Here is a 26,609-nt window from a genome sequence, read left to right as displayed (position 1 = left end):
AGCACTATTACAGGCCAGCCTCTGCCGCCGCCATGTTGGATTAGTCCATTCCACTTTCAGAAGTGGGGAGTCACCATTGTACTATAAGCTAACTTGGTGCAGTATTTAGAAATACATATCATTTAGTGACATTGTAGCACGTTATTGGTGACAGAGAAGAGCGGTAGGTGGGTGAGAACCGGTGGGTGAGCCTGTGAGAGGAGGAGCCCCGGAGGGGTGGAAAGTGACCTCCCCTTTGTCCGCCGCTGGTTCGCTCCTTTTCCGCCCGACGCCGGCTCCGGTGCACATGGCCCGATAGTAGCGCCAAGGCCCCGGATTGTCGTGTGGACCAAGCCCAGAGCGGAGATAACATCACGGCGGAGCGGAGGTGACGGAGACAGAGGAGGGGATGCACGGGCCGGAAGAGCTCGCCGCTATGGAGGACGAGGAGGGCACCGGGGAGGACATTTCGTTTAGTGACCCGGAGGACTTTGAGGAAGACATCACAGAAGAGGGTGAGGCGGGTGTGGGGGAGCATGGAGGACTCGGGGCGGACACACGTGGCTGCTGGGGGGCTACAAAGAGCAGCGGACCGGGGAAGGAAGAGCACGCCTTCTCCACGGGCCTTCATTGTATGTGGAGCTCTCCACCATGGGCTGGTCTGATCAGACCTGCAAGGCCCCAACATCTGGGGGGGACTTTCCATTATAATACGGGGGTGAGCGCCCACCTATACTGTAGTGCTGTATGAGGAGCTCTCCACCATGATCTGATCAGACCTGCAGGCCCCAACATCTGGGGGGAGACTTTCCATTATAATACGGGGGTGAGCGCCCACCTATACTGTAGTGTTGTATGGGGAGATCTCCACCATGGTCTGATCACACCTGCAGGCCCCAACATCTGCGGGGAGACTTCCCATTATAACCCAGGGGTAAGTGCCCACCTATACTGTAGTGTTGTATGGGGAGCTCTCCACCGTGATCTGATCAGACCTGCAGGCCCCAACATCTGGGAGGAGACCTCCCATTATAACACGGGGGTGAGCGCCCACCTATACTGTAGTGTTGTATGGGGAGATCTCCTCCATGATCTGATCAGACCTGCAGGCCCTAACATCTGGGGGGAGACTTCACATTATTACACGGGGGTGATCGCCCACCTATACTGTAGTGTTGTATGGGGGGATCTCCACCATGATCTGTTCACACCTGCAGGCCCCAACATCTGGAGGGAGACTTCCCATCATAACACGGGATAAGCGCCCACCTATACTGTAGTGTTGTATGTGGAGATCTCCACCATGATCTGATCAGACCTGCAGGCCCCAACATCTGGGGGGAGACTTCCCATTATAACACATGGTAAGCGCCCACCTATACTGTAGTGTTGTATGGGGAGATCTCCACCATTGGCTGATCAGACCTGCAGGCCCCAACATCTGGGGGGGAGACTTTCCATTATTACACGGGGGTGATCGCCCACCTATACTGTAGTGTTGTATGGGGAGATCTCCACTATGATCTCATCAGACCTGCAGGCCCCAACATCTGGGGGGAGACTTCCCATCATAACATGGGCTGATCAGACCTGCAGGCCCCAACATCTGGGGGGAGACTTCCCATCATAACACATGGGTGAGCGCCCACCTATACTATAGTGTTGTATGGGGAGATCTCCACCATGGTCTGATCAGACCTGCAGGCCCCAACATCTGGAGGGAGGCTTCCCATCATAACACGGGATAAGCGCCCACCTATACTGTATATAAGTGTATCTCCCCCTCCCAGCATTGTCCTATGATCACATTGTACCAGGGGGTTGTATGAATGGGCCGGTGACACAAAGCAGATGTGCACCGTTTTTCCCAATGCACACGTGTATTGGCGATTCATCGGGGTACCATTTGTACTTGCTACGCAGTTTAAGCCGAGGTGCACTTATTTGTGTAAATGGGCTCCTGTACGTGTGAGAAAGGTGGAGAATGATCTATCACGGACCCCATTCCGTGTTTTTTTTTTATTGAGGTACATTTAGACGTGTCCAAGTCTCCCTTGCCTCTGAAGCCTGATCTGCACTTGGATCGCAGGCTACAGACAGGCGGAAAGGAAGCGATGCTGCTAGGGTTGCCAACGCATCTTTTTAAAACCCAAACATATGTTAAAGTGGTTGTAAACTCTGCAAGACAAAGACATAATGAGCTAGTATGCATCGCATGCTAGTTTATTATGAAATGCTTACCTTAGGTCAAAGCCGTTGCAGCGATATGTCTCCCGGAATTATTTCCTGGTTCTGAAGATTTTACCCTCTTCCTGACCATAGCACTTTTTACAGTTCGGCACTGCATCACTTTAAAGCGATTCTCCACCCTAAAGTGGAGTCCCGCTGATCGGAACCCTCCCCCCCTCCGGTGTCACATTTGACACCTTTCAGGGGGGAGAGGGGTGCAGATACCTGTCTAAAGAAAGGTATTTGCACCCACTTCCAGCCCGGCATTCACGGGCAAAAGACGGGCATTCCGTCACATCCCGTCGCCGCCCCCGTTGTGTGCTGGGAACACTCGGCTCCCAGCACACAGCGGGAGCCAATCGGCGGGCGCGACTTGCGCATGCGCCGTAGGGAACCGGACAGTGAAGCCGCATCGCTTCACTTCCTGGTTCCCTCAGCGTGGATGGCGGGGGGAGCGGCAGAGAGACGAGCGATCGCTCGTCCTCTGCTGCGATCGGCGCTGGACTCCAGGACAGGTAAGTGTCCTAATATTAAAAGTCAGCAGCTGCAGTATTTGTAGCTGCTGGCTTTTAATATTTTTTTCCCATGGCACATCCGCTTTAACTGAATTGCGCGGTCATGAAATGCTGTACCCAAACTAAATCTGGTGGTATTTGATAACCTTTTTATTTTTTGCGCTATGAACAAAAAAAGCGCAACAATTTTGGAAAACATTTTTTTTTTTTTGCTATAATAAATGTCCCCAAATAAAAAAAAAACAAATTTCTTCATCAGTTTAGGCCAATATATATACTTCGACATATTTTTGGTAAAAAAGATGCAAAAAGGTAAATTGGTTTGCGCAAAAGTTATAAACTATGGAAAAGATTTATGGCATTTTTATTTTTAATTGGTTTACTAGGAACGGTGGCGATTGCGATTTTTAGTGGTACTGCGACATTGCAGCAGACAGATCGGACACTTTTGACACATTTTTTCGATAAGTGCTATAATTATGCACTGCTTACTGTGTAAATGTCACTGGTGGGGGAGGTGTTAACAAGGAGTTAAATGTGTGTTCCCTCGGTGTGTTCTAACTGTACGGGGATAGGACTGACTGGGGGAGGAGACATATCTTTGTTCCTACTTAGTAGGAACAAACAATAAGTCTCCTCTCCCCTGACTGAACAGGGATGTGTGTGTTTACACACACACACAAATCCCCATGTTGGCTCTTGTGCACGTGATCGCCGGCCCCACGCCACTAGTTTGACCCCCCTAGCACTTTATTTAAAAGCACATCACATTAGCATTTTTATCAATTATGTATGTGGGTATCTGTGCTGCTATCACTTTCTAGTTACTATATTTTATTTTTGATTATTTTCTGACACCTATTCTTCGTTTTTTGTCAATATTCAAAATAACTTGTGTGCTTTAACACGCTGCAGATCAGTGGTTGTATGAAGGTGGCCTTGGGGCTCTTTTCACACCAGCAGCCCTGATCACACGGCTGCTGGTGTGCACTGGGTTGAAACTTTGCCAATGCGCCATTCCGCACTGTTTACTTTTTAATTTTTTTCTTTCTCTTTATTTTGTTAGAACTTGTCATCCTAAATTCTGGGGGGGGGGGGGGGAGAGAGAGATACATGCACATACATTTTTGAAGGTTAAAACAAGGTTACATTTTTTTTTTTCTTAAAGCGGAGGTTCACCCCTACAATATACTTTTTCCCCGAATCGGCTAGTTGTTTTAAAATATGAGCCGTACTTATGGTTTACGAGATGCATCTTCTCCGTCGCTTCCGGGTATGGGCTGCGAGACTGGGCGTTCCTATTTTGATTGACAGTCTTCCGAGAGGCTTTCGACGGTCGCATCCATCGTGTCACGATTTTCCGAAAGAAGCCGAACGTCGGTGCGCAGTATAGAGCCGCACCGACGTTCGGCTTCTTTCGGGCTACTAGTGACGCGATGGATGCGACCGTCGGAAGACTGTCAATCAAGAAGGAACGCCGGCTCCCGAAGACCCATACCCGGAAGCGACGGAGAGGATGCATCTCGAAAACGGGTAAGTACGGATCATATTTTAAAACAACTAGCTGATTCCCCTAGACACAACGAGCGGGAATCTAAGGGGAAAAGTTCAAAAAAGAAATAAATGGGTGAACTCCCGCTTTAACTGCCTGCAGAGCATGGTTTCGGTGATCAGTAGATTGTGGGTGCGATGGCACACACTGCTTACAGCTCTCTGCCCGTACCTCTGTATAGGCAGACCATTCCTGAGCTATTGACAGTGTGAATCAACTACGGTGTGCCCATAGTTTATTCAAACTTCAATTGTCTGCCATGGTGGCGGACAGAGCTTATAGTTTTTTCATTCACATATCTCCTGTGAAAAGTACAGATGTCTGAAAAAATAACTTTTTTTTTTTTTTGTGCAGAAGGATGGTTTAAACTGGCCTCAAAGGAAAAAGGCTTTTGCATCATAATTATTGGGCGCATGTAATGTATATTGCAGTATTGTGCGCATTACTGCACTGCAGCATAGAAGTGTGAACTCAACTTTAAACTGTGAGCCCATTCACACCAGCATTGTCGGGCTCTTTTGCCTAAGAAAGCAGGTCAATTCACTTTGTCCTATTTCAGTTTACATCAGTGCAGTGTGCACTGAAAAAGACGCATTGCATTTTTGCACAGTGTGCTCCAATGTATTGTTACAAACTACAGTGCATTCACTGTAGTTTGTAACAATACTATAGAAAAATACAAATAAAGCAATGCATGATGTGTGGTGTAAATGGATCCTTACATAATTCAGTGTTCCCCAGGTATGCGGGCATATCGGCTCAGGCACCCATTGATATGTTAATTTATGACTTCTACCATTGTAGTTTCTGTGTATGGAAAGCAAAACCTTGTGCTTAAAGCTGAACTCTAGACAGATTTAAAATACACAGATTAATGCATCATTTAAAGGGGATGTGCCATGAAAAAAAAATATTAAAAGCCAGCAGCTACAAATACTGCAGCTGCTGACTTTTAATATTAGGACACTTACCTGTCCTGGAGTCCAGCGCCGTCCGCAGCAGAGGATGAGCGATCGCTCGTCACTCTGCTTCTCCCCCCGCCATCCTCAGTGAGGGAACCAGGAAGTGAAGCGCTCCGGCTTCACTACCCGGTTCCCTACGGCGCATTCGTGAGTTGCGCTGCGCCGCTGATTGGCTCCCGCTGTTTTTTACAATATTGAAAAGGGGATGGATAAAATCCTTTCTTTTGGTTTTCCATTTAAGAAGCTTTGCCTTTTGTTCCAGACTAACAATCGGATGGGCGAGTCTGCAACTGGTGATTGGTCGCAGTCAGCGGTGGGCGAGATCACGAAGGGGCTAACCGCCTGTCTCTCTAGAATCGCTCCCTTGGTAGTTGAGACCACCAGATGTCACTCCCATCATGGAGGATATGAATGCCCCGTAACGCAAGCAGTCTGTGTGCCAAGTGTTTGTCCTTTGGCACATACTGCCTTTAAACGTTGGTAGCACTAGGTACACTGCCAGCCTCTTGTAGAGTTTGAGAGGCTGCTGCATTGTGCAACTGTACCCTTCACCCATACCTAAATGCCCAGTGTGCATGGAGCCTCAATGTCCTGGGCACCGGTGCCCTATAATTCTTTATTAGCTGGAATAAATTACAGGTGTTTATATAGCACAATTTACATTCATTTCGGTCTCTGCCCCCAAAGAGCTTACAATCTAAGGTCACTAATGCATGCACATATGCACTTGACCCAATTTTAAACAGATTTCAATTATCCTACCAGCATGTCTTTGGAGTGTGGGCAGAAACCCACATCATGGTATACAGATAATGTCCTAATGATGCTTTTCACCAAGGACCCTAGTGCTGCAAGGCAGAAGTGCTGACCTATAGGCCACTGTGCTGCACCATATGTTGCACTGACACAATATGCCTATCCTATCGGAGAAGCCAGTCCTTATCTGCCTACTTGTCCTTTTGTCAGTGACTCAAAGTATTGAAGACGGGGTATTGTCATTTACAGCTCAAAAGGTCAGCAAAATGCAGCTTCAATCCATAACAAAAGCCACATCCAGTCTGCCCTTTCTACCGACATGTAAATCTTGTCAAAATAGGATATCTTATATTTAAATGCAAATGGCCAAGTTAAGTGGGCATGGTAATCATCAATACAAAACTGATAAGTAAAAAAATAGTATGAAAAATCCCTTCAGGATTGTCAGATCTGCCCCTTAATTTCAAATCTGTACTCAATAAATTGACAACTGGATGATATTGGCCATTAAAACACTTTCCCTTTTGTACATGAAGCTGTTATCACACTTTATCTCCTGGCAGGATTGTTATAGTGTGTGTGTGTATATACATGTACGCTTTTTTTGGGTTCTGCTGTTAGAAGTAAGGCATTTTTAGCTGACACGTAGTCAGTTGGTTGGCTAGTTTTGATAAACTTGTCATGTCGGCGCAGCCCATCTGTATGTGTTCCCAGCCCTTACAAGAGATAATCTTCGCAGAGGTGCTTTGTGTAATGAGCACATTCTCTATGTAATACAAGAGTACTACTGCAGGCAGAAGTTGGAGGAAATGTCGTGAACCAGTGTGTGGTGTGCTTTAACTGAAAATGACCACATTAACATTACTAAATGTGGTTTTGATTAATACAAACAAGGCCAGTTACAATACAGAGTCTCGAAACCACAAAAGATCAGTAAAAAAAAAAAGAAGCAATATGAACAATGGGTGTGTTTTTTTTGTTTGTTTGATGGATTTTTTTTACTTAGGCCCCTTTCTCACTGAGGAGTTTTTTCAGGCGGTATAGCGCCTAAATACAGCCTGAAAAACTCCTGCCCAGCAATCTCAATGTGTAAGCCTTAGGGCTTTCACACTGAGGTGATGAGCTGGCAGGAGAGAAAACAAATCTCCTGCAAGCAGCATCTTTGGAGCGGTGAGAAGAGCGGTGTGTATACCGCTCCTTCCCATTTAAAACAATGGCAATGAAACCGCGGTAATACCGCCCGCAATGCGCCTGCCGAGGCGCATTGCGGGCAGTATTAACCCTTTTTCGGTCGCTAGCGGGGGTTAATACCGCACCGCTATCGGCTGAATTCCGACGGTATAGCGCTGCTATTTTTAGCGGCACTATACCGCCAACGCACCTCCCGCCCCAGTGTGAAAGGGGCATAAGTTTGCTGTGACAGGAGTGTGCGTCTTGAATTCAATATGTTCACTTTGCCATTTTTTTGTAAATCTATCAAACTTCACGCAGCGGACCTGGTTCAGTTAGCCAGGGAATGCCAAAGCGTTTTTTCACACATTACTGCATATTATGTTTAAATGCGCGGTGTACAACAATTCAATTAGATGACCTTGCCCTCAGGCACAAAGCTAAGCTGATTGCTAAATTCAAGTTATATACATAAAAGGACTTGCCTAGTCCATCCAGCACCACAGGTAAACGTAGCGGTGTGAACAGCCATGTATAGCTGCGGCCACCAACAACCGATCAAACCGTTCCCTACTCCATTCAAAACAAACTGAAAACTTTGGTCTCTAGATCCACTTTGTAGGAGAAGTATAACCAAAGCTTTTTGTCTGTACTTCTCTGAAGAATCAGTTTGTTCTGGACGCCGATGGCAGGCTAAAGTCCGGTGTCAGCTCTTGTTACTCAGCCGGGGTAGGCTGGGGAAAAATTCTGACTTTACATTTGGGATCCACCCAGATTCCAAGACCAGCAGCTGACTTGGGCCACTTTCACACTGCAGCGACTCAAAAGTCACACGATTTTAGCGAATGCCTGTGTAAACTTGAGGTCCTATGGACCTCAACTCGCATCAAAGTCGGACCAAAGTAGTACAGGGAAGTTGCACAGATATGAATGGTACTCATTGCAAATGAAGTCGCAGGTCAAGTCGCACTAGTGTGAAAGGGGCCTTGGTCTCCCAGGGGTGCAGCTGAGAGGCTTGGCCTCCCTTCCCCAGCGCTCCAGTGAGAGCTGGAGGAGCAAAGCAGAAACTGACAGTCACAGCTCTCTACTCAGAGCGGAGGGGGAGAACTAAGTGATCAGCCCAGAAATAAAGTAATGAAATAGCTTGCATGTTACAGAAATGGTCTCTTGAGTTGCCATTTCACAAGGTTCATAATGTCTTTAGTTTACATTTTGAGGGTGCATATAAATGTCTGCTTTAAACCAAATTTGATGTGGGGGCAAGACCAAACTAAACAATATATATACTTATGTAAGATGCTTGATCTGTAAGGTTTGTTGGAGGATGCTGCAAAAATGCCCGTCTGATAGAACCAATGCTGACTGGTCCGAAGAGTTTTTCAAATTGGGTTTTGCTTTTCTTTCTGTAGAGTTGCTTGGCGATATCTTGCAAGAACAGCCACATGAAGCGGATGGCATCGACTCGGTCGTTTTGGTGGATAACGTCCCTCAGGTTGGACCCGACCGTTTAGAGAAGCTGAAAAATGTAATCAACAAGATTTTCTCCAAGTTTGGAAAGATCACGAATGAGTACTACCCAGACATAGAAGGAACTACTAAAGGGTGTGTATGCAGTTTTACCTGATGGTATTGTGCAATGTTTTATTATCTTTGAATCATTGACTGTGTGTTATCTACCATTTCATATTTGTGCAGACTTCAGTTTTCAGAATTGAGATTTAAAAGGGCAATTGCTGGTTTACATTACACATTTGCTCAGGAACTTGTACAAGTGGCAAATTTCCTGTACACAATGCCATGAGCTCTGCTTTCCCACATGGACAGTTTTTCAGCCTTGCTACCTTTAGGGCAGAAGCGCTCATACTATTACTACTTACAGCATAGTGTGAAGACTTGATAGATGACAAGAATAGGCATTTGGAAAAATAAATATAGCATAGTGTTGTGCTCTGAATATTGTGTACAGGATCTGTGAGGTGATTTGACTTTATACAGCTGTGGCCAAAAGTTTGAGATTGTCACAAAGTAATTTTCACAAAGTCAGCTGCCTCCGTTTTTATTATGGCAATTTCTGTATACTGCAGAATGTTATGAAGAGTGGAGAAAAAAGAGGGGAAAGGGGAAAAGGTGGGACTTTTTATATAAAGCACAACACCAGAACTAAATGAATGAAGTAGATACTATTTTTAATGGTGCACATGGATGCACGTGGGACAGTATATAACATGTAATAACATTATAAATGTATACGCACACAAGTGTTCCTACATAGTAAATAATATATATATATATAAAAATGTAGCCCAAACTTGCATATAGACATGATTGATTGCACGCATTATAATGTAAAATTGATTAAACTTTCTTTAAAGCGGTGGTTCACCCATAAAAACGACTTTCCCCTATTACACTGCCCCCCCGCATTACAATACGATTATGCCTTTAATTTTTTTTTTTTGCTGCTGTACATACCTGGGTACAGCTATTCACCCGTGTCCTCCGGGTTGCGAGTCCCGCGGGAGTGGGCGTTCCTAACATGGCGGTGATTGACTAAAAAATGAGCTCCCCCCGTCGCGTAAGCAGCGTCACGATTGGCGGAAGGAGCCGAACGGCGAGTCGGCGCTATACTGCGCATCGCCGTTCGGCTCCTTTCGCCAGTCGTGATGCGGCTTAGCCGACGGGGGGGGAGCTCATTTTTTTTGTCAAAACATCAATCACCGCCATGTTAGGAACTCGCAACCCGGAGGACACGGGTGAATAGCTGTACCCAGGTATGTACAGCAGCAAAAAAAAAAATTAAAGGCATAATCGTATTGTAATGCGGGGGGGCAGTGTAATAGGGGAAAGTCGTTTTTATGGGTGAACCACCGCTTTAAGGTAGTCCTGTAAATTTTAAATCAATTTTACATTTATGTGTGTATTATTTACTATGTAGGAATGTTAATATGTATTATGTTATTACATGTTATATACTGTCCCATGTGCACCATTAAATAGTATCTACTTGATTCATTTGGTTCTGGTGTTGTGCTTCATATAAAGTCTCACCATTCCCCTTTTTTTTCCCCTCCTTTTATTTATTTTTTTTCTATATGATTCAGGGATGGAGACGTACGAACTCTGCAGCAGTCGTCTCATATTAAGTCCCAACAATTTTATTAATGAATGTTATGAAGAGTGATCAGATGAAATTAATTGCAAAGTTCCTCTTTGCCATTAAAATGAACTTGAACCCCCCCCCCCCAAATAAAACATTTCCACTGCATTTGAGCCATGCCGCAAAAGGACCAGCTGACATGTCAGATGGATGGAAAATAGGACCACCATCCGTCTGGATTTTGCGTATCTGATAGCAGCGGAAGTCAGCGGGCATGTCACCGCTGACATCCGACGCTCCATAGGCAGCCCTGGTTGGAAAGCCCGTGTGAAAGGGGCCTAATGCTGATTGAATAAGAATAACAGAATGGAAGCTTTAAAGGAGGGTGGTGCTTGAAATCATTGTTACTTTGTTAATCATGGTTACCTGCAAGGAAATGCGTGCAGTCATCATTGCTTGGCACAAAATGGGATTCAAAGGCAAGGATATTGCTGCTACTAAAATTGCACCTAAGTCAACTATTTATCGGACCTTCAAGTACTTTACGGAGAGAGGTTCAATTGTTGTGAAGAAGGCTTCAAGGCCCCAAGAAAGTCCAGCAAGCGCCAGGACCATCTACAGTTGATTCAGCTTTGGGATCGAGGCACCACCAGTGCAGAGCTTGCTCCGGAATGCCAGCAGGCAGGTGTGAGTGCATTTGCACCCATAGTGAGACAGACTTTTGGAGGATGGTCTGGTGTCAAGAAGGGCAGCAAAGAAGCAGGAAAAACATCAGGGGCAGATTGCAGAAAAGTCAATCAGTACAGGGATTGGACTGCTAAGGACTAGGTAAAGGCATCCGGAGAAGTAAAGGGTGAGCGCTACCATCAGTCCTGTGTCATGCCAACAGTTCAACATCCTGAGACCATTTATGTGTGGGGTTACTTCTCAGCAAAGGGAGTGGGCCTGCTCACAATTTTGCTTAAGAACACAGCCATTAAGGAATGGTACAAAACCATCCTCCTAAAGCATCTTCCAACCATCCAAGAACAGTTTGGTGACGAACAATGCCTTTTCCAGTATGATGGAACGCCTTACCATAAGGCAAAAGTGATAACCAAGTGGCTTGGGGAATAAAACATTGAATCTTTGGGTCCCCCAGGCCTTAATCCCATTGAGAACTTCCAGAGGTCAAGTGGTAAAAAAAATACATACTTAGTATTTTAGTCTGTGTGTTATTTGGTAGTGTGTTTTATTGGCAGGGCCACCCTTGGCTTGAGTTTTGGATGATTCCACAGGAACCGCATGAGCAGTCTATGGGAACCTTAAAATAACTCCTATTAAATTATGAGGGATAAACAAAAGCTTGGCCATAAGATTTTACACTTTCTTCTAGAACGGTTACGCTGCCTCGTATCGTTTCCCTTATCTGCAAAGGCCTCTTCAATGATTCATCTGAGGTCTCAACTTTAGGCCTTATGCCCTGCCTGCCCACTGTCCATTGAGTTCTTCTGTTGTAGCCAGCAATTGATTTTCCTAAGACGGGTTGATGGATAGAGCTTAGTGTTCAGTTGAAGCTTTAGGCTGCTTTCAGATAGGCGCTCCAATGGAGTCCGCCTTTCCATTTTTTTTGGGTGGACCTGATTGAAAGGTCCATGCATTTCTGTGGACAAGTGGGTTTAAACTGACTTATGTCTGTTTTACACCTGCCCACCTCTGGGTCCGATCGTATCTACTACAAAAATCTGTTTACTCCCAGCTGCCCATAGAGCTTAGCGGATACTGTGTCTGCTCTGCATTAACTGAACAAACAAGGATGTGCCATCTGCTAGAAAAGCCTTAAGGGCGCTTCATATGGGGCAGATTTTGTTTCGATCAGCAGGGGATCTGTGTGGGGATCGGAAAAAAATCTGCCCTGTGTGGAAGGGCCCTTAAGGCTTTGCTAACTGACCATGGTCTCATGTAAAGAGCTTTTTCTGCCCAAGAAAGGGTCTTTTGATTCTTGCTGTAGGCAGCACTTTGACAAATGCTGGGTGAAATTACCGAGCCTTTGAGCAGGTAGGAGTTTTTTTTTCTTGGTTTTAAGAAGACAGGTGTTTGTTTTTTTGTCTTTCTCCTGTCCCCTCTTCAGTTATTGCAATTTTTCCACACTTAGGTATATTTTCTTGGAGTATGCATTACCAGCCCAGGCTCAGGATGCAGTAAAGAATGCAGATGGCTACAAGTTGGACAAGCAGCACACCTTTAGAGTAAACATTTTCACAGACTTTGATAAGTAAGTCTTTGAAGTTTTCCTTTTCATTTTGGGGCACCTTTATTGGGTCGTATTTTCTCTCTAATAATTTGTTTGTCTTGACAGATATATGGCCATTGGTGATGAGTGGGAGGTTCCTGAGAAACAGCCATTTAAAGACTTTGTAAGTGTACAGATTGTTCTACCTAAAATAATTAAATTCCTATGTTCTTTTTGGCATACTGATGGATGGTGTAAGTTGCGATGCTGGCTAATTTTATATTCGCAGTTAATTAACTGATTTTAACTTTTTTATGAATTCTTTTGCATTTTGCTACTGAATGTTTGTGCGCACTTAGACTTCAGCCCCCTGACACTTTTGAGGGCAGGAGCCTAATTTGCTGCTTTTTCTCTTCTAGGGTAACCTTCGGTCTTGGCTTGAAGATCAAGACTGCCGTGATCAGTTCAGTGTTATATATGAGGCAGGTGACAGAACGACCATATTCTGGACTGATGTGAAAGATCCAGTTCCTGTTGAGGAGAGACCTGTAAGTGAATACATGATAGTTCTCATTCTGTATGTGTATTGCATTTATCCCCACCCCACACACCCACCATTTTATTTAAAAAAAATGTTTTCATAAAAATGTTTCTTGTAGCGATGGACTGAAACATATGTTCGCTGGTCTCCAAGAGGAATCTACTTGGCTACCTTCCATCAGAGAGGTATTGCTTTGTGGGGAGGAGAGAAATTTAAGCAGATTCAGAGGTTCAGCCATCAAGGGGTACAACTCATTGACTTTTCTCCTTGTGAGAGGTAGGTTCTTTATGGTATCTTGTCTATTTGTCTCTGCTTACAGATAGAATAATGAATTGCAGCAAAGGTGGCTTGCACCACTCATACACTGAACATATGTAAAAATGCAGATTCAGGAAATCGGAACAGATTCTAATGATTCTAAGTTAAAATCCGTATTTTTTGCTAGAAAATTACTTTAACCCCGCCCCCCCTAAAGTTCGCCTTGAAAGTTGAGGTTATGCCGAGTAAATAGATACCAAACATGTCACGCTTTGAAATTGCGCATACTCGTGGCTTGGTGACAAACTACGGTACCGAAAAAAATCTCCATAGGTGATGCTTTACAAAAAAAAAATAACACCGTTTACATATGCGGGTGTGACTTGTGTATTCTGTGCTTGCAGTGACAGGGTCGCTTTAAAAAAAAAAATGATTTTTTTGTTTTGTTTTTTAACATTGTGTTTTTTAACATTTTTTTTGATCACTTTTCACAAGGAATGTAAACATACCTTGTGACATTAATAGGTGGTGACAGGTACTCTTTATACTTCAAAGTATTCAGATTGCCAAGAAAGGCAATTCTGAATACTGTGTTTTGGGACGGGAGGCCTGGTAAGACCGGCGGGATGTTCCTTTCCGCTCCCCTGGGATAACAACCAAGCGGCTTTTATCCACATCGGTTGTTATCCCTGGTAAGCCCCTCCACTCTTTAAAAAAAAAAAAAGGTACTGTGATGCATGCATCATCCTAGTATAACCCCCTAAAGCCAAGACCGCATATATGCGTATGCTCGGCGCTAAGGGGTTAAATTGTACTGTACATTTTTTATTTTCAAAGAAACAGCTTTACAATTCCACAGGTTAACAACCAGGACATAACATTCGTTATGAAACTTGTTAATCACATGGCTAACAAGTATTGTCTTTAGAAATATTGCTGTGTTGTAGTATACGAGGCATTTTTTTTATTATGCTGTATGCCAAGATACTTGTGTAAAGATTCCTATGTTTAAAGTATTTGCAAAGCGAAAACCTTTTTTAGTTTTTTTTTAGGAATTCCTATCTTAGACCTTTGCCACCATTGGAGTATTTCCCCAGCGGGGACACGGCAATAAAAACTAACCCTTTCCCGCTGTATCCAAAACGAAAATGTTTTGCTTAGTAATATAACTTCTAAACCTCTTCTTGCAGGTATCTTGTTTCTTTTAGCCCTCTTATGGACACTAAGGATGATCCACAGGCAATCATTATCTGGGACACTCTAACCGGACAGAAAAAGAGAGGATTCCATTGTGAAAGTTCAGCTCACTGGCCTATCTTTAAGTATGTGGTTTTTGTTATTGCTTGTTGCTTTTGTTTTGTTTTTTTGGCACAGCAATAAGTATCTTCCATTCTCTTCTCAGGTGGAGTCACGATGGCAAATTCTTTGCCCGAATGACACTAGATACGCTCAGTATTTATGAAACCCCTGTAAGTATTTGCCTTTTTTTTTTTTAACGCAATCCTCTTTACTGTGAAATTACAGCTGCAGTCTAAATTGACATTAAAGGAAAAGTTCAGCCTGAGCTTTTTAGGCTGGGCTTCTACTATGGGCCACAGGAGTACAACTCGTTTTGCACTCCTGTGACCCATCTTCAGTAGAGACCGGTCTGAAGTCCTGTCTGCTGACGTCACTGGAATCAGTCCAGGCAGCGCATCATTCCGACTTAGGAAGTCTGGATCCGCCAGCTGCCTGGACTGATGGGCGTCTCAGACTCTCAACAAGCCGCTAAGACTAGCGCTCCCCGACCCTCCACAGCTCAGTGCTCCAGTGAGGGTGGAGTAGCCGAGCAGGAATTATGCTGATTGACAGTCGGCGGCTCTCTGCTCGGGGAGGTGAGATAACCGAGCCATTGTTCAGTGGCTCGGTTCTCAGTGAAGAGGTGACGGGGGACCGATGCAGTATTTGTCTGATGCTGCATCCACCTAGGTAAGTATGTATCTGCAAAAAACCAACAACCCCGTACTTATTTAAAGGATTTTGTTTCTGTATGTGTATTAAAAGTAGCTTGTATAATATTGGGTTGGTTGGTTGGTGGGGGGGGGGTGAAATAGGTTTATTGCTGCTTCTCCCTATGCAGTTTTGGGTCAGCCGGGAACTGCTGATCGACTGTTGAATCACAGACCAGAGCCCAGTGTTGCTAAAAAAAAAATAGAGAGAATTATCTCTGCAAAGCAAGGAAAAGAAACAAATCGATGTGTAGTCACCTGTACAGGAGAGGAGGAGGATTGCTAGCCGGATCATAAGAGCGCTGAGGAACATCGCTATAACAGTTTTCATTTCAATTGCTGTGTGTTCCCCGCGCTTGCCGTCACATACAGCCCAGCCTCCTGGCACGGAGACTTGGATATATGTCACACGTCCCCGGATTGTACGGAAGTCCTGTCTATCAAAGTACAGGGCCAGGTGGCCATAATAAAACTAAAATGCCCAGTGGGGATCAAATGCCACCAAAAGAAAGCTCTATTTGTGTGAAAAATAATTTGAACAAATTTCATTTGGGTACAGAATTGTAATTGGCAGTTAAAGTAGCGCAGTGCCGAATAGCAAAATATGACCTGGTCATGAAGCTCGTGGGGGACCACGACATCTTTTGGAGCTTAGGTGGTTAAAGTAACTACAAAAAAATGCAGATATACGAACTAGGAATACGTTCTGCTTTTAAGCGCCAAAGGTTTATAAACGTCCAGTGTTGATTTTTGTGTTATATCTACTACACACAGGCAGGTTCTCATTAATGCTTTGCATACATTATGTAAATTGATGTTTATCTGTGAATAGAATAAGGCATTTATTACTTTTTGGCTAAATGTGGCTATATTGTATGTACTTGGATAATGGCGGTAGGTAGTTTTTACAGTATTTTAATGAACATTACTTCTCTTTTGATCCTGGAAAAGCTTCCAACTTTAATAAAATGTTTCTATTGGCTGCAAATTTGTTAAAAGGCGTAGTGACACATCCTTACACAGAGGTTTATATTAAAACAAGCCATGCTGTATTGGGAAATAATGGTAACGAATGTAATTAAAGAATACAATGTAGATTCAAATAGGTCAGCATTTGTTTATAAGGGAGCAGCTTAGCAGTTCTTTTAGCAATGATTGGTCATGGAGGTCCCTATTTTTGGTCTCACAGAAGCTTTCTAATGCTCTTATAGTAGGTTTATTGGTAGCAGCGTAACATGATTTATAATTTTACATTTGTGTTCTCATGCAGTCAATGGGTTTGCTGGATAAGAAGAGTTTGAAGATTACCGGAATAAAGTAAGCTTGCTTATTATTGGTGACATGGTTTTTCAGCCAGCCTTTTTACTTTGTGTAAATCCTAATGTCACATTGTCTTTCAACAGAGATTTCTCCTGGTCCCCTGGGGGTAATATCATAGCATTTTGGGTTCCAGAAGACAAAGATATTCCTGCTAGAGTGACCTTAATGCAGCTTCCATCAAGGCAAGAGATCAGAGTCAGAAACCTTTTCAATGTGGTTGACTGCAAGCTTCACTGGCAGAAGAACGGAGATTACCTCTGTGTGAAGGTGGATAGGACACCAAAGGGAACTCAGGTAGGTACCAGTTATTTTTTTACTGGCCCAAGCTATTTCTTGTATGGTGTATGTATTATCAAATCGTATATGGTGTAGTCAGGAAAAGTTTAATTCCTTTCTTTATCTCTAGAGCATGTTTAAAGCACAGTAGAGTCACAAAATATTCCAACTGCACACCTTCCAGGAAAATGGCCAATAAGTAAAAGGGTGCTGAAACGATCACCAGCTGGGAACCGGAAAGCAAATCATGTACCCATATTCGCCAGCACACCAAGGATCATTGAAAAAACGTCCAAAAATTTAATGCATAATAGCGATCCAAAAAGCAACGTTTCGAGGTCACGCAGGACCTCTTCGTCAGGCAAAAGAGGTCCTGCGTGACCTCGAAACGTTGCTTTTTGGATCGCTATTATGCATTAAATTTTTGGACGTTTTTTCAATGATCCTTGGTGTGCTGGCGAATATGTGTACATAAAGCACAGTAGAGTCTTCCTCAAGTAAAATGTATATTTCACTTCCATCCCAAAATTTAAAAAAGGGGTTTATTATTATTTTAGGGGAAGATGGATTTATGAAAACCATTGTTCCCTTTTGCCCCAAGGCCAACTGGAATCCAGAAATGCTGGTTTACATCGCATACAGTATACTGGCAATTTCTTTGAAACTTTATACAACTGTTTACGGATTGTTGGCCAACGGTCTAAATTGAGGAAATGGAAGACTTGGCTTCTATGGAGCCGGGCTTGTGATTATGTTTAGTAGCACATGTATTCAAATTAAAACAACTCGGGCTGAAAAAACTGAATCCTGCATCTACACAAGCAATGTGGATGCAGGAAACTCCCCCACTGTGCTATTGTGTTCTCACAGTGGGTACTTCTCCCCTGTCATAATACACTGCTCAGCACTGCAGACAGTGATTGGATGCTGGTTTTCCAGCAGGACTAGAATTTGTTTTTAATATACCTTCTTTGAAGAAAAAAATTTGTTAAGGCCAAAAATCATTTGTCTATCATGCCATAAATCTTTGCAGCTTATAACTTTCTGTGCTACCTGTTATCAAAAGTATTAGTCCAGTCACTTTGGTCTACAAAACACGCTTCTCCTACCTGTGTTAGAGAAAAAGGGTAGGGGTGTTCTGTAGTCATGTCGTAGAGTGATATCACTTTTTCCATAGGTACAATATGCATGTTGAGTGTTGGCACCCTTATACAAGGGTTTTTTTACTGGCAGGATCTGTCGGTAAACATGCCGGGGGGGGAATTAAAACCAATGCAGACACGTATGACGACTAGTAAGCTGCAATATTACATTTTTGTTCTTGGGTTTAGTTACTTTATTACCCTGTACCTTTTGTCAAACATGTTTTTAGATAAGCGGTTTGAAGGTATTGTAGTTACATGTTTTGTCTTGCTGCCTGCAGGGTGTGGTGACAAATTTTGAGATATTCAGAATGAGAGAGAAACAAGTTCCAGTGGATGTGGTTGAAATGAAAGGTAAATTCTTCTTTTTTTTTTTTTTTTTTTTTTTCTTTATTGCAAAAGGTGAAAAAACACCTGCAGGAGTTCATGGCATGCCTTCAGTAAGGCGTTCACAAAGGAAGCAATAAAAACAGACATTTGATCTGCCTTTTTACCGCGCACCTGAAATGCAATCGCGACCAAAGGTGGTAGTATTGTGCAAGTTAAAGTGTGTATGTGTGTAGATAGATGGATATCTAGCTATCTATCTCTCTAAGTAGGTGTCTATATAGCTGGGACAAAGCCGGCTGTAGGAGGTTATAGCTATTACTCCCTATGTACCAAGGCTGGTCAACACACTTTACACATGGAGAACCAAATGCTGAAATTCTGCTTACGCTCCTTGACTGCTGATGTCATGGGCCCAGGGTGTTAAGCAGAGAAAAGATCACTGAATGCTTTTTCTTGTGACTGGGAAGGAGCCTTCACGGTCATTTCTATGAACAGGGCCCATCATATTAGCTGGAGGGCCTAGCCAGCCCAGGTGGTGCACACAGCAGTTGGAGAGAAACAAACACTGAAATTCTGCCAAAGTTGCCTGACTGACAGCTAATGGTGGAGTGCTACAGGAGAACGCCCACATTTTTTCTCTGGTGGGGGGTTGAAGTGTATGCAGAGACGCGGGTGAGTGAGCACTTCTAGCACACATATCCTTAGCCACCACCTCCATATGTACTTTTATTTAGGGAAGGTATATAAATACATTGGAATTTATAGGTTGCATACCTTATGTGTTAGAGATACACTGAAATTTTGGCAGCCCAAAATCCTGTTTTTAGGCATTTTACCAATCGAGAAAAAAGTGTCGATAATGGTGCCAAAAACGCCTTTTCCAGGTTTTACAGTGCTTATGGTGTGTTTTTCATAGGTTGTGTGACTCAATCAATGCATTTCAACTCGAGGTGCATCTTTTATACTGACCAAAAATGCAGCAAGCAACATTTTTAACATTTCAATAGAAGCGCAAGGGACCAGTGTGAAGACATGCATAGAATTTAAAGGGATGCATTTTCCATCAAATTCTTATTCATTTAAAATCATAATGAATAAGTTGAATATAATACAATTTTATATATATATATATATATATATATATATATATATATATATATATATATATATATATATATATATATATATATATTAATGTGTGTGTGTGTGTGTGTGTGTTTAAAAAAATATATATATACTGTAATTTTCGGTTTCGGCCAAGTGCATCCAAAATTTTAGATTTTGGCACTAAAATATACATTCGGTGCAACCCTATTGTGAATGAACCACTACACATACATTGATCTAGGTAGAAATAGCCCCCAACAAATAGATGACAGCTTTCCTTTTATTTAGTAATGTCTAGAATAAAGGCAGAGCTTTCCAAGATGCATTGCTGGGAAAAGTATTAATGTAATTAAACATTTTCTTGTTTTCCTGTAGATGGCATCATTGCTTTTGCCTGGGAGCCCAATGGAAGCAAGTTTGCCGTGCTCCATGGAGAAGTCCCTCGGATATCAGTAACTTTCTACCATGTCAAGAACAATGGCAAGATTGAGCTTATAAGTAAGTCTGGATTTGTCCTCTAAATCTTTAGGTATTAATAAATAGGCAGACGTACATACCAATGCTTTTTGTGATATATTTTTGACATGGTTATATGTGTTTTTTTTTGTTTTTTGTTCTTTTTAGAGACGTATGACAAACAACAAGCTAACACAATCTTCTGGAGTCCGCAGGGACAGTTCTTGGTCTTGGCAGGATTGAGAAGGTATGTTTAAGATCTCTTCTTTCTTCTCAAATTTGCTTTACTCCTTCCTCTCCAAAGTAATCTAGTGCAGCTGTTTTATTTTAATTTTTTTGGTTCATCTTGGATTTATAGTACCAAATGTCTAATCCTTTAACTCCTTAACTTTCAGCATGAATGGTGCCCTAGCCTTTGTTGACACCTCAGACTGCACCATCATGAATATTGCAGAGCATTATACAGCCTCCGATGTCGAATGGGACCCAACAGGCCGTTACGTTGTCACATCTGTGTCCTGGTGGAGCCATAAAGTAAGAACAGATTTTTGTTTTAAAATGGCAGTCAACTCTGCTAACACAATTTGATTAAATGCTCCCCCTGCAGTGTTATTGTGCTAGTAATCTTTGCATACTAAAACATTATGGCAGACTTGCCTGTCAAGTGGAGCCCTCCAGCAGTACGCTGTCTCCGCTCCGGTTGCTTCCTTCACCCGATTTTCTTTACGGATTTGAGATGTCCAGCCATTTGAATGGCCTGGCCACGAAAACGTCACTCAATTGCATGCAAGCAGAGTCACGATCGCGGCAGAGCACTTTTTGCCTTGATGGCACACACAGTGTGTACTGAATGCACAGTGACGTAATTGGCTCTTGCCTATATGAAGGTCTTCTAAACACAAGTTCATGGCTGTTTCACACTAGGTGCGTTGACTGGTGTTTTTCCTGCATCAGATCAACAGCACCATTTGTTTTCTTTGTGCCTTTTTTTACACTGCAACAGAGCCCATAAGTCCTGAACAGTGACAAAGGCATATTGTATGCATTTTCACACAACAGACCAAAGTTCACCTGTAGGAACTGCATGTAATGTCTGTTTCTATGCACTACAAGTGCATGGAAGTACAGATGGGTGCACCCGATTAAACGAGGCCTTGGCCTTCATGTTTTTCATATGTTGCCATGGCCAAGTTGGGTGAATGGGTTGCAAGTGAAAAGATTAGATTAGACTTGCACAAATGCTCTTAGGAGATGGCCAAAGCAAGAAAGCGAAAGATATGCAAGTCTTGCCATCTAGCTTTAGCTCTATTTGCACAGGTAACCTCCCAGGTTTATTGAATGAGCTGATCAACCTTAGAAAACATTAGCATTTTAGAATGAAATGTTAGTGATTGTAAAGGTTTTTGTTTTTATTTTTTTAAATGACAAACATGTTATACTTGCTACCTCCTGTGCACGGTTTTGCTCGGAGTGGCCCCGAGCCTACTCTTCTGTGCCAATGGCTCCTGCTGCTATCAGTCTATCCAATGAGGACCCAAGACAGCGGCTGGAGCTGCTGTGCTTGTCCCCGTTGTTGGAACGATTGGCTTGGGTAAGACAAAGGGGGGCTGCTGCAGCACAAAAGGTTTTTCAGCTTAATGCATAGAATTCATTTAAGGTGAAAAACCCTGAGGCTTTACAACCCCTTTTTAATATTGTTTGCTGTAAAGCCAAGCATGCTGTATAAGCTACTAGTCCTTGTCACAGTTTGACAACCTCATTTGTAACCAATATATTTGAATAAGAGGTTTTCTTTTTTTCTATTGTAGGTGGATAATGCATATTGGTTGTGGACATTCCAAGGTCGTCTTCTTCAGAAGAACACTAAAGATAGATTCTGTCAGCTTTTGTGGAGACCAAGACCCCCAACTTTGCTGACTGCAGATGAGATCAAGGTACGTTGTGTGGCGTGTACCACTAGTGTGTTTTATGTATGCATTGAGCAGTGTATGTGGTAGGGCTTGGCTTTTAAAAGAAAGCTTTGTCCTTTTAAGAACGCCACTGGTTTCTTTATAGGATTCCTTTTTGTTAGCTGCTTGCTGAGCTTGAAAATTTCTAGTTTGTAGATTTTTGCCAGACCATGGCAACATCAGTTCTTCATGCATAAACTGAAACCTTTTACTCTCTAATGTTGAGGGGTAAAGAGACTGATATGATAGATTAAAGCATTTTAATGCCATATGAGAAATACAAGAAAATGTAAGGCGTTCTGACCTCATAGCTGCCATACTATGGATATGATTTATACTTGAGCCAAAAATACACCGTTATAAACTATTAATGGAATACCAGTGACAGCCATGGAAATTATTGAAATGCCTGTACCTGAGGAACTAAAGTTGAAGTATTCCATAACTTTTTTTGAAATAATGATGTAGAATGTACTTGACTTTTAATGTGACTGTTTTTTTTCCCCCCCATAGACAATCAAGAAGGATTTGAAGAAGTACTCAAAAATATTTGAACAGAAAGATCGATTGAGTCAAACTAAGGCTTCAAAGGTAAAAAATATTGCAAATAGGTCTTGAGCTCTAAATTCCTACTGGACAGCGAAGGTGCAGCTTTTCCTAATGTCAAATGGGTACCTCGATGTAGGCCTCACCTATAGATGGTAGGGCATAGAAAGGCCATGTACTGCATATTGCCTCTAATAGGCATCCCTTCCCATAAATCTCATTAGCCTGATGGGGCACTGAAATGTCATAAATTCATTATTCAAACAGGTTTTAGCATTGAGTATTTAGTGCTAAAATCTTCTTTTTAAAATACTTTCAAATAGCAAGCAGTGCAGAAAACATGAGGTGTGAGCAAGTACAGTTGAATTTTCAGTAAAATGTTCAAATCACAACATATTGATGCTTAGTCCCAAACCACTAAAATGTTTTGTTGGAAGAATGCAGTAAGCCACTCTTTCACGAAGTTTCACAGTAAAGCCCTTCTTTCAAGAAAGGCTGGCAATAGACAGTTTGAATTTTTGCTGAACCGGCTGAGATTCGAACATTCTATGAGCGGGCTGAATGGATCAAGTTTATCGCTCAACTTGTGTACAACCAGCCTGTCGGATTTACGTTTACTGCTACATCAGCTAGCAATGATCACGGTTGTCTCCTGGTGGGGAACCACTTTTTTTCCTTAAGGCATATTGCAATGATCGGTTCCTGATCATTCGTTCAAACCAACAGCAGTCTGACCACTAGTAGGGTGGACCTGTGTGGTATCCTGGCTACAGATGATGAAGGTAGATTTAAATTTTCTCTGCACAGGTATCCCTGCGTAGGAACAGTAATGTACAGATTGCAGATGCCTAGCAGTTTACATTTGTAGTAACTGATCAAAAAATAAACTGTGCTGACGTTAAATTGGGTATATGTCGTTTGGTTTTGGTACCTATCTGAAAATGGTTTCATAGACACGGTTTTGAAACTTTACTTTTGCATTTTAAAGGAACTGGTTGAACGCAGAAGAACCATGATGGAAGAATACAAGCAATACCGTGAGCAGGCACACAATTTATACTTGTCACAGAAAGATGCCCGTCTGGAACTCAGAGGAGGTTTGTATACAGTGCAATTGTCTCATAATAACAGGCTACCAGACATGCGTGTCCTAATCTGGTTCTTTCTATTTCTTGTATTTGTTAGGTGTGGATACAGATGCGTTGGACAGTAATATTGATGACTGGGAGGAGGAGACCATTGAATTCTTTGTCACTGAAGAAATTATTTATTTGGAAGAGTAATTGATTAACGTTACAGTAGGTTCTTTTATTTTTTTATTTTTTTGGGTTTGGATCAGTGTTGGTCTATATACAATAATAACCACCCAGCACTGGTGTCCTTACTATTAACCTGCCCCACTATGGTCGGTGGCTGTGAAATTTAACCCCGACCAGTTCTGCGTTTGTGTTTAATGGCAGAGAAAGGTAAAATGGTAGTAAACTTTTTTTTTTTTTTTTTTTTTTTTTTTTTTTTTACCAGGTAAGCATATAATAAAGCTTACCTGTAGGTAAAATATCTCCTAAATGTGTACTGTTTTAAGAGCTATTCTAGAGAGCAGCAGACTTTAAAGGAATGGCATATCCGTGCACATGCATGGGAGTGACATAGTGGCTCGTCCAGTTAGGCGGCCGGGGTTTCCAAAACCTGGAAGGATGACCACATGAAGATGGAAGCCTCTGCAGCGTGCTGCTGGAGGGCTTCATTCTAAGGCAAGTCTTTCATAACGTGCTAGTATGCGGTGCATACTAGCACATTTTGATATTGCCTTGCAGGTGGAATTTTTTTTGTTTGTTATAAAAGAGTTTACTACCGCTTTAATCCTTAATTTTTGATCAATAATGGATGCATGTTGGGCACCAGGGGGTTTTGATACTTAAAAAAATGTTGCCAGTGTACAATCTAATATCTGTGTAGCCAACAATTTCTAGACCATTTTTAGCTTGAGTTTTAATAATTTTTTTATTTTGCTTCTCTTCATGCAGGATTGTCCTCCCTGGCATCAGCAATTGTTCTCTACAAAAATACACGACTCCCAAGATTCTGTCTTAGTCCTCCCGCGACCGTGAATGGGACATTACATCATTCCTTTCCGAAGTTGTGCCTTTAATCTTCTCCAGGAGATCTTTTTAAAGAGCGCTACTTTTAAATTGAATACTCTGTACCACCACTAAATCCATCTAGCGAAGGAAACTGCTGCTGGTACTCTGAGTCACTTTGTCTCGCCATGACTCTGCTTCCCGACGCTCGATGCATGTTGATTCAGCTTGCCAAGAGCCTTTTCTACTTCCCTACTGAGAGGACAGTCAACTGTTCTTACTGGCGAAAGAGTTACAACAATATACTTCTACTTGCTACATCTTTTAGTGTGCTGAACCAGCACTACAGTGGACTGTACCCTCCTCCATTCAGATTGCGACTTTGCAGGATGAAAGATGGAATTTAAAGTAAACATATATTTAAAATATGTGTGGTTTTGTGTTTCATTATTCTGTTTTCGCCAGCCGTCGGCAATATATGTGGCAGCATTGTAATGGGCATTTATTGCTGCGCTGCCACATGTATGCCTGCAGCTGGTTCTGTTTTGAGCTGGAAGTGCGCTCACTTTGTACCTCCTGCACTGTTATCATGCTGTAAGCGACAACTCCCAGCCATGGCTTGTAATCGGGAGCCTGTAGGGTGGGTTCTCGATCATGTGATTTCTGTGACTGCTAAATCGGTGTATACATGAGTGAGAAGCCCAGGTAACTCATTTGGTGTTGAGCACTCCTTTACGTGCGGCAGAAAAGAGGGCTATCCAGTTGTCATACTTCAGCTGTGGGTAGATGCCATTAGACTAAATCACTTTCTAGCTGTAAGATTCCAACACCGTTGCTTTTTAAATGAAAGACTTCCTGGTTTAAAAATAAATAAAAAGGTTGTTGCCTTTTACTTGATAACCTTGTTTAAAATTATACTCTCCTTTTCTCTAGCTTTAGTCCCTAATTGAACGCACAAACTAAATATGCGTTTTCTGCCTGTGACTGCATAATGCTTTGTACAAACATGCTTTATTTTGCATAATAGAGGTTTGTACAGTAAGGGTTTACAAAACGTTCAGTAAGTTTTTTAATGCAACCTTTAGCTCCAGTTAAGCCACCTTCTGCCCGGCCTATTAAAAAAATACAGCCGAGCAGGAGCACCATTATCCAGAGTAGACATCATTTGACCCTAGGGGCTGCGCAGCCATGCGATCTGTGACCCGCTGTTTCCACTGGACACAATAGATCAGTTTTTTTGTGCCAGATAAGCCCTGGTAACATGTGTTCGCTGTAAACAATCACAGCGATCAGATGTACACATTATGTACTATTGTGTTCTCTGTGATTGGTCACAGTGATCACATGGTACAGGACTAAGCACAGTGGACCTGTACCATGTCATGGCTGTGTCCTATTGCATTTGTACACAATGGCACATGGATGCCATTCCTAAAAATGGTTATTTCTACAGTGATCAATGTAATAGGCAATCATAGTGTTTAAAAAAAAAAAAAAAACAATTATCCTGATCATCTCCCCAGACCAGTACACTGACATTGCACTGTCCTGGTCACAGTATGTATATAGCTATCTATGTGTTTTTATTTTATTTTTTTAATCATACTGTCAGTGTCCCTGATCACCGCCACACCAGTCATATGGTGATGCTGTACTGCTCAGGTGAAAAATGAGCAATTCAAAATTGTAACAAAGAATTTCAACTTCAGAAAACACGCCATGCCTCTTACTAAAATACATTGGAATGTCTACTTTCCGTAAAGGGGTAATCTGGGGGGTATTTGTACTATTCCAAGATTTTAGGGTAAGAAATGAGAGCGGCCGTCATTACATCGGAATTGATCAATTTTCAAATGTATACCATAGTTTGTAGACTTTCACATACAGGAAATAATACACTAATTTGGGGTTTTCTCACCAAAGAAGTGGAGCAGAATACATTTTGACCTGAATCTATGAAAGATTTATTTGCAAAAGTTTATAATAAACTAAGGAAAAAGTGGTGTTCAATTTTTTTTGGCATCTTTTTTTTATTTTTTTATATATAGCAAAAAAATAAACAGCGGTGCTTAAATACCACTAAAAGAAAGCTCTATTGGTGAAAAAAACTTGCATGAATTTTAATTTGGGTAGTGTTGCATAAGTA

At 42.4% G+C, this 26,609-nt stretch overlaps 1 protein-coding gene across 1 annotated transcript; it reads left to right on the top strand.

Moving 5' to 3' along the window:
* Positions 1 to 248: 248 nt before the first annotated feature.
* EIF3B (eukaryotic translation initiation factor 3 subunit B) lies at positions 249 to 24,891 on the top strand. Its single transcript, XM_040356682.1, has 19 exons — positions 249 to 494; positions 8,573 to 8,765; positions 12,395 to 12,514; positions 12,599 to 12,656; positions 12,892 to 13,020; positions 13,132 to 13,289; positions 14,462 to 14,593; positions 14,674 to 14,740; positions 16,530 to 16,576; positions 16,663 to 16,873; positions 18,279 to 18,351; positions 19,810 to 19,932; positions 20,059 to 20,137; positions 20,286 to 20,424; positions 21,699 to 21,824; positions 22,353 to 22,430; positions 23,374 to 23,482; positions 23,571 to 23,683; positions 24,410 to 24,891. The coding sequence occupies exons 1-18, from the start codon at positions 389 to 391 to the stop codon at positions 23,666 to 23,668; spliced, it is 2,046 nt and encodes a 681-aa protein (XP_040212616.1). The 5' UTR covers positions 249 to 388; the 3' UTR covers positions 23,669 to 23,683; positions 24,410 to 24,891.
* Positions 24,892 to 26,609: the final 1,718 nt, after the last annotated feature.

The sequence above is a fragment of the Rana temporaria genome, chromosome 6, assembly GCF_905171775.1.
Source record: "Rana temporaria chromosome 6, aRanTem1.1, whole genome shotgun sequence".
Classification (NCBI taxonomy): Eukaryota; Metazoa; Chordata; class Amphibia; order Anura; family Ranidae; genus Rana; species Rana temporaria.
This window is presented reverse-complemented; position numbering and strand designations above follow the sequence as displayed.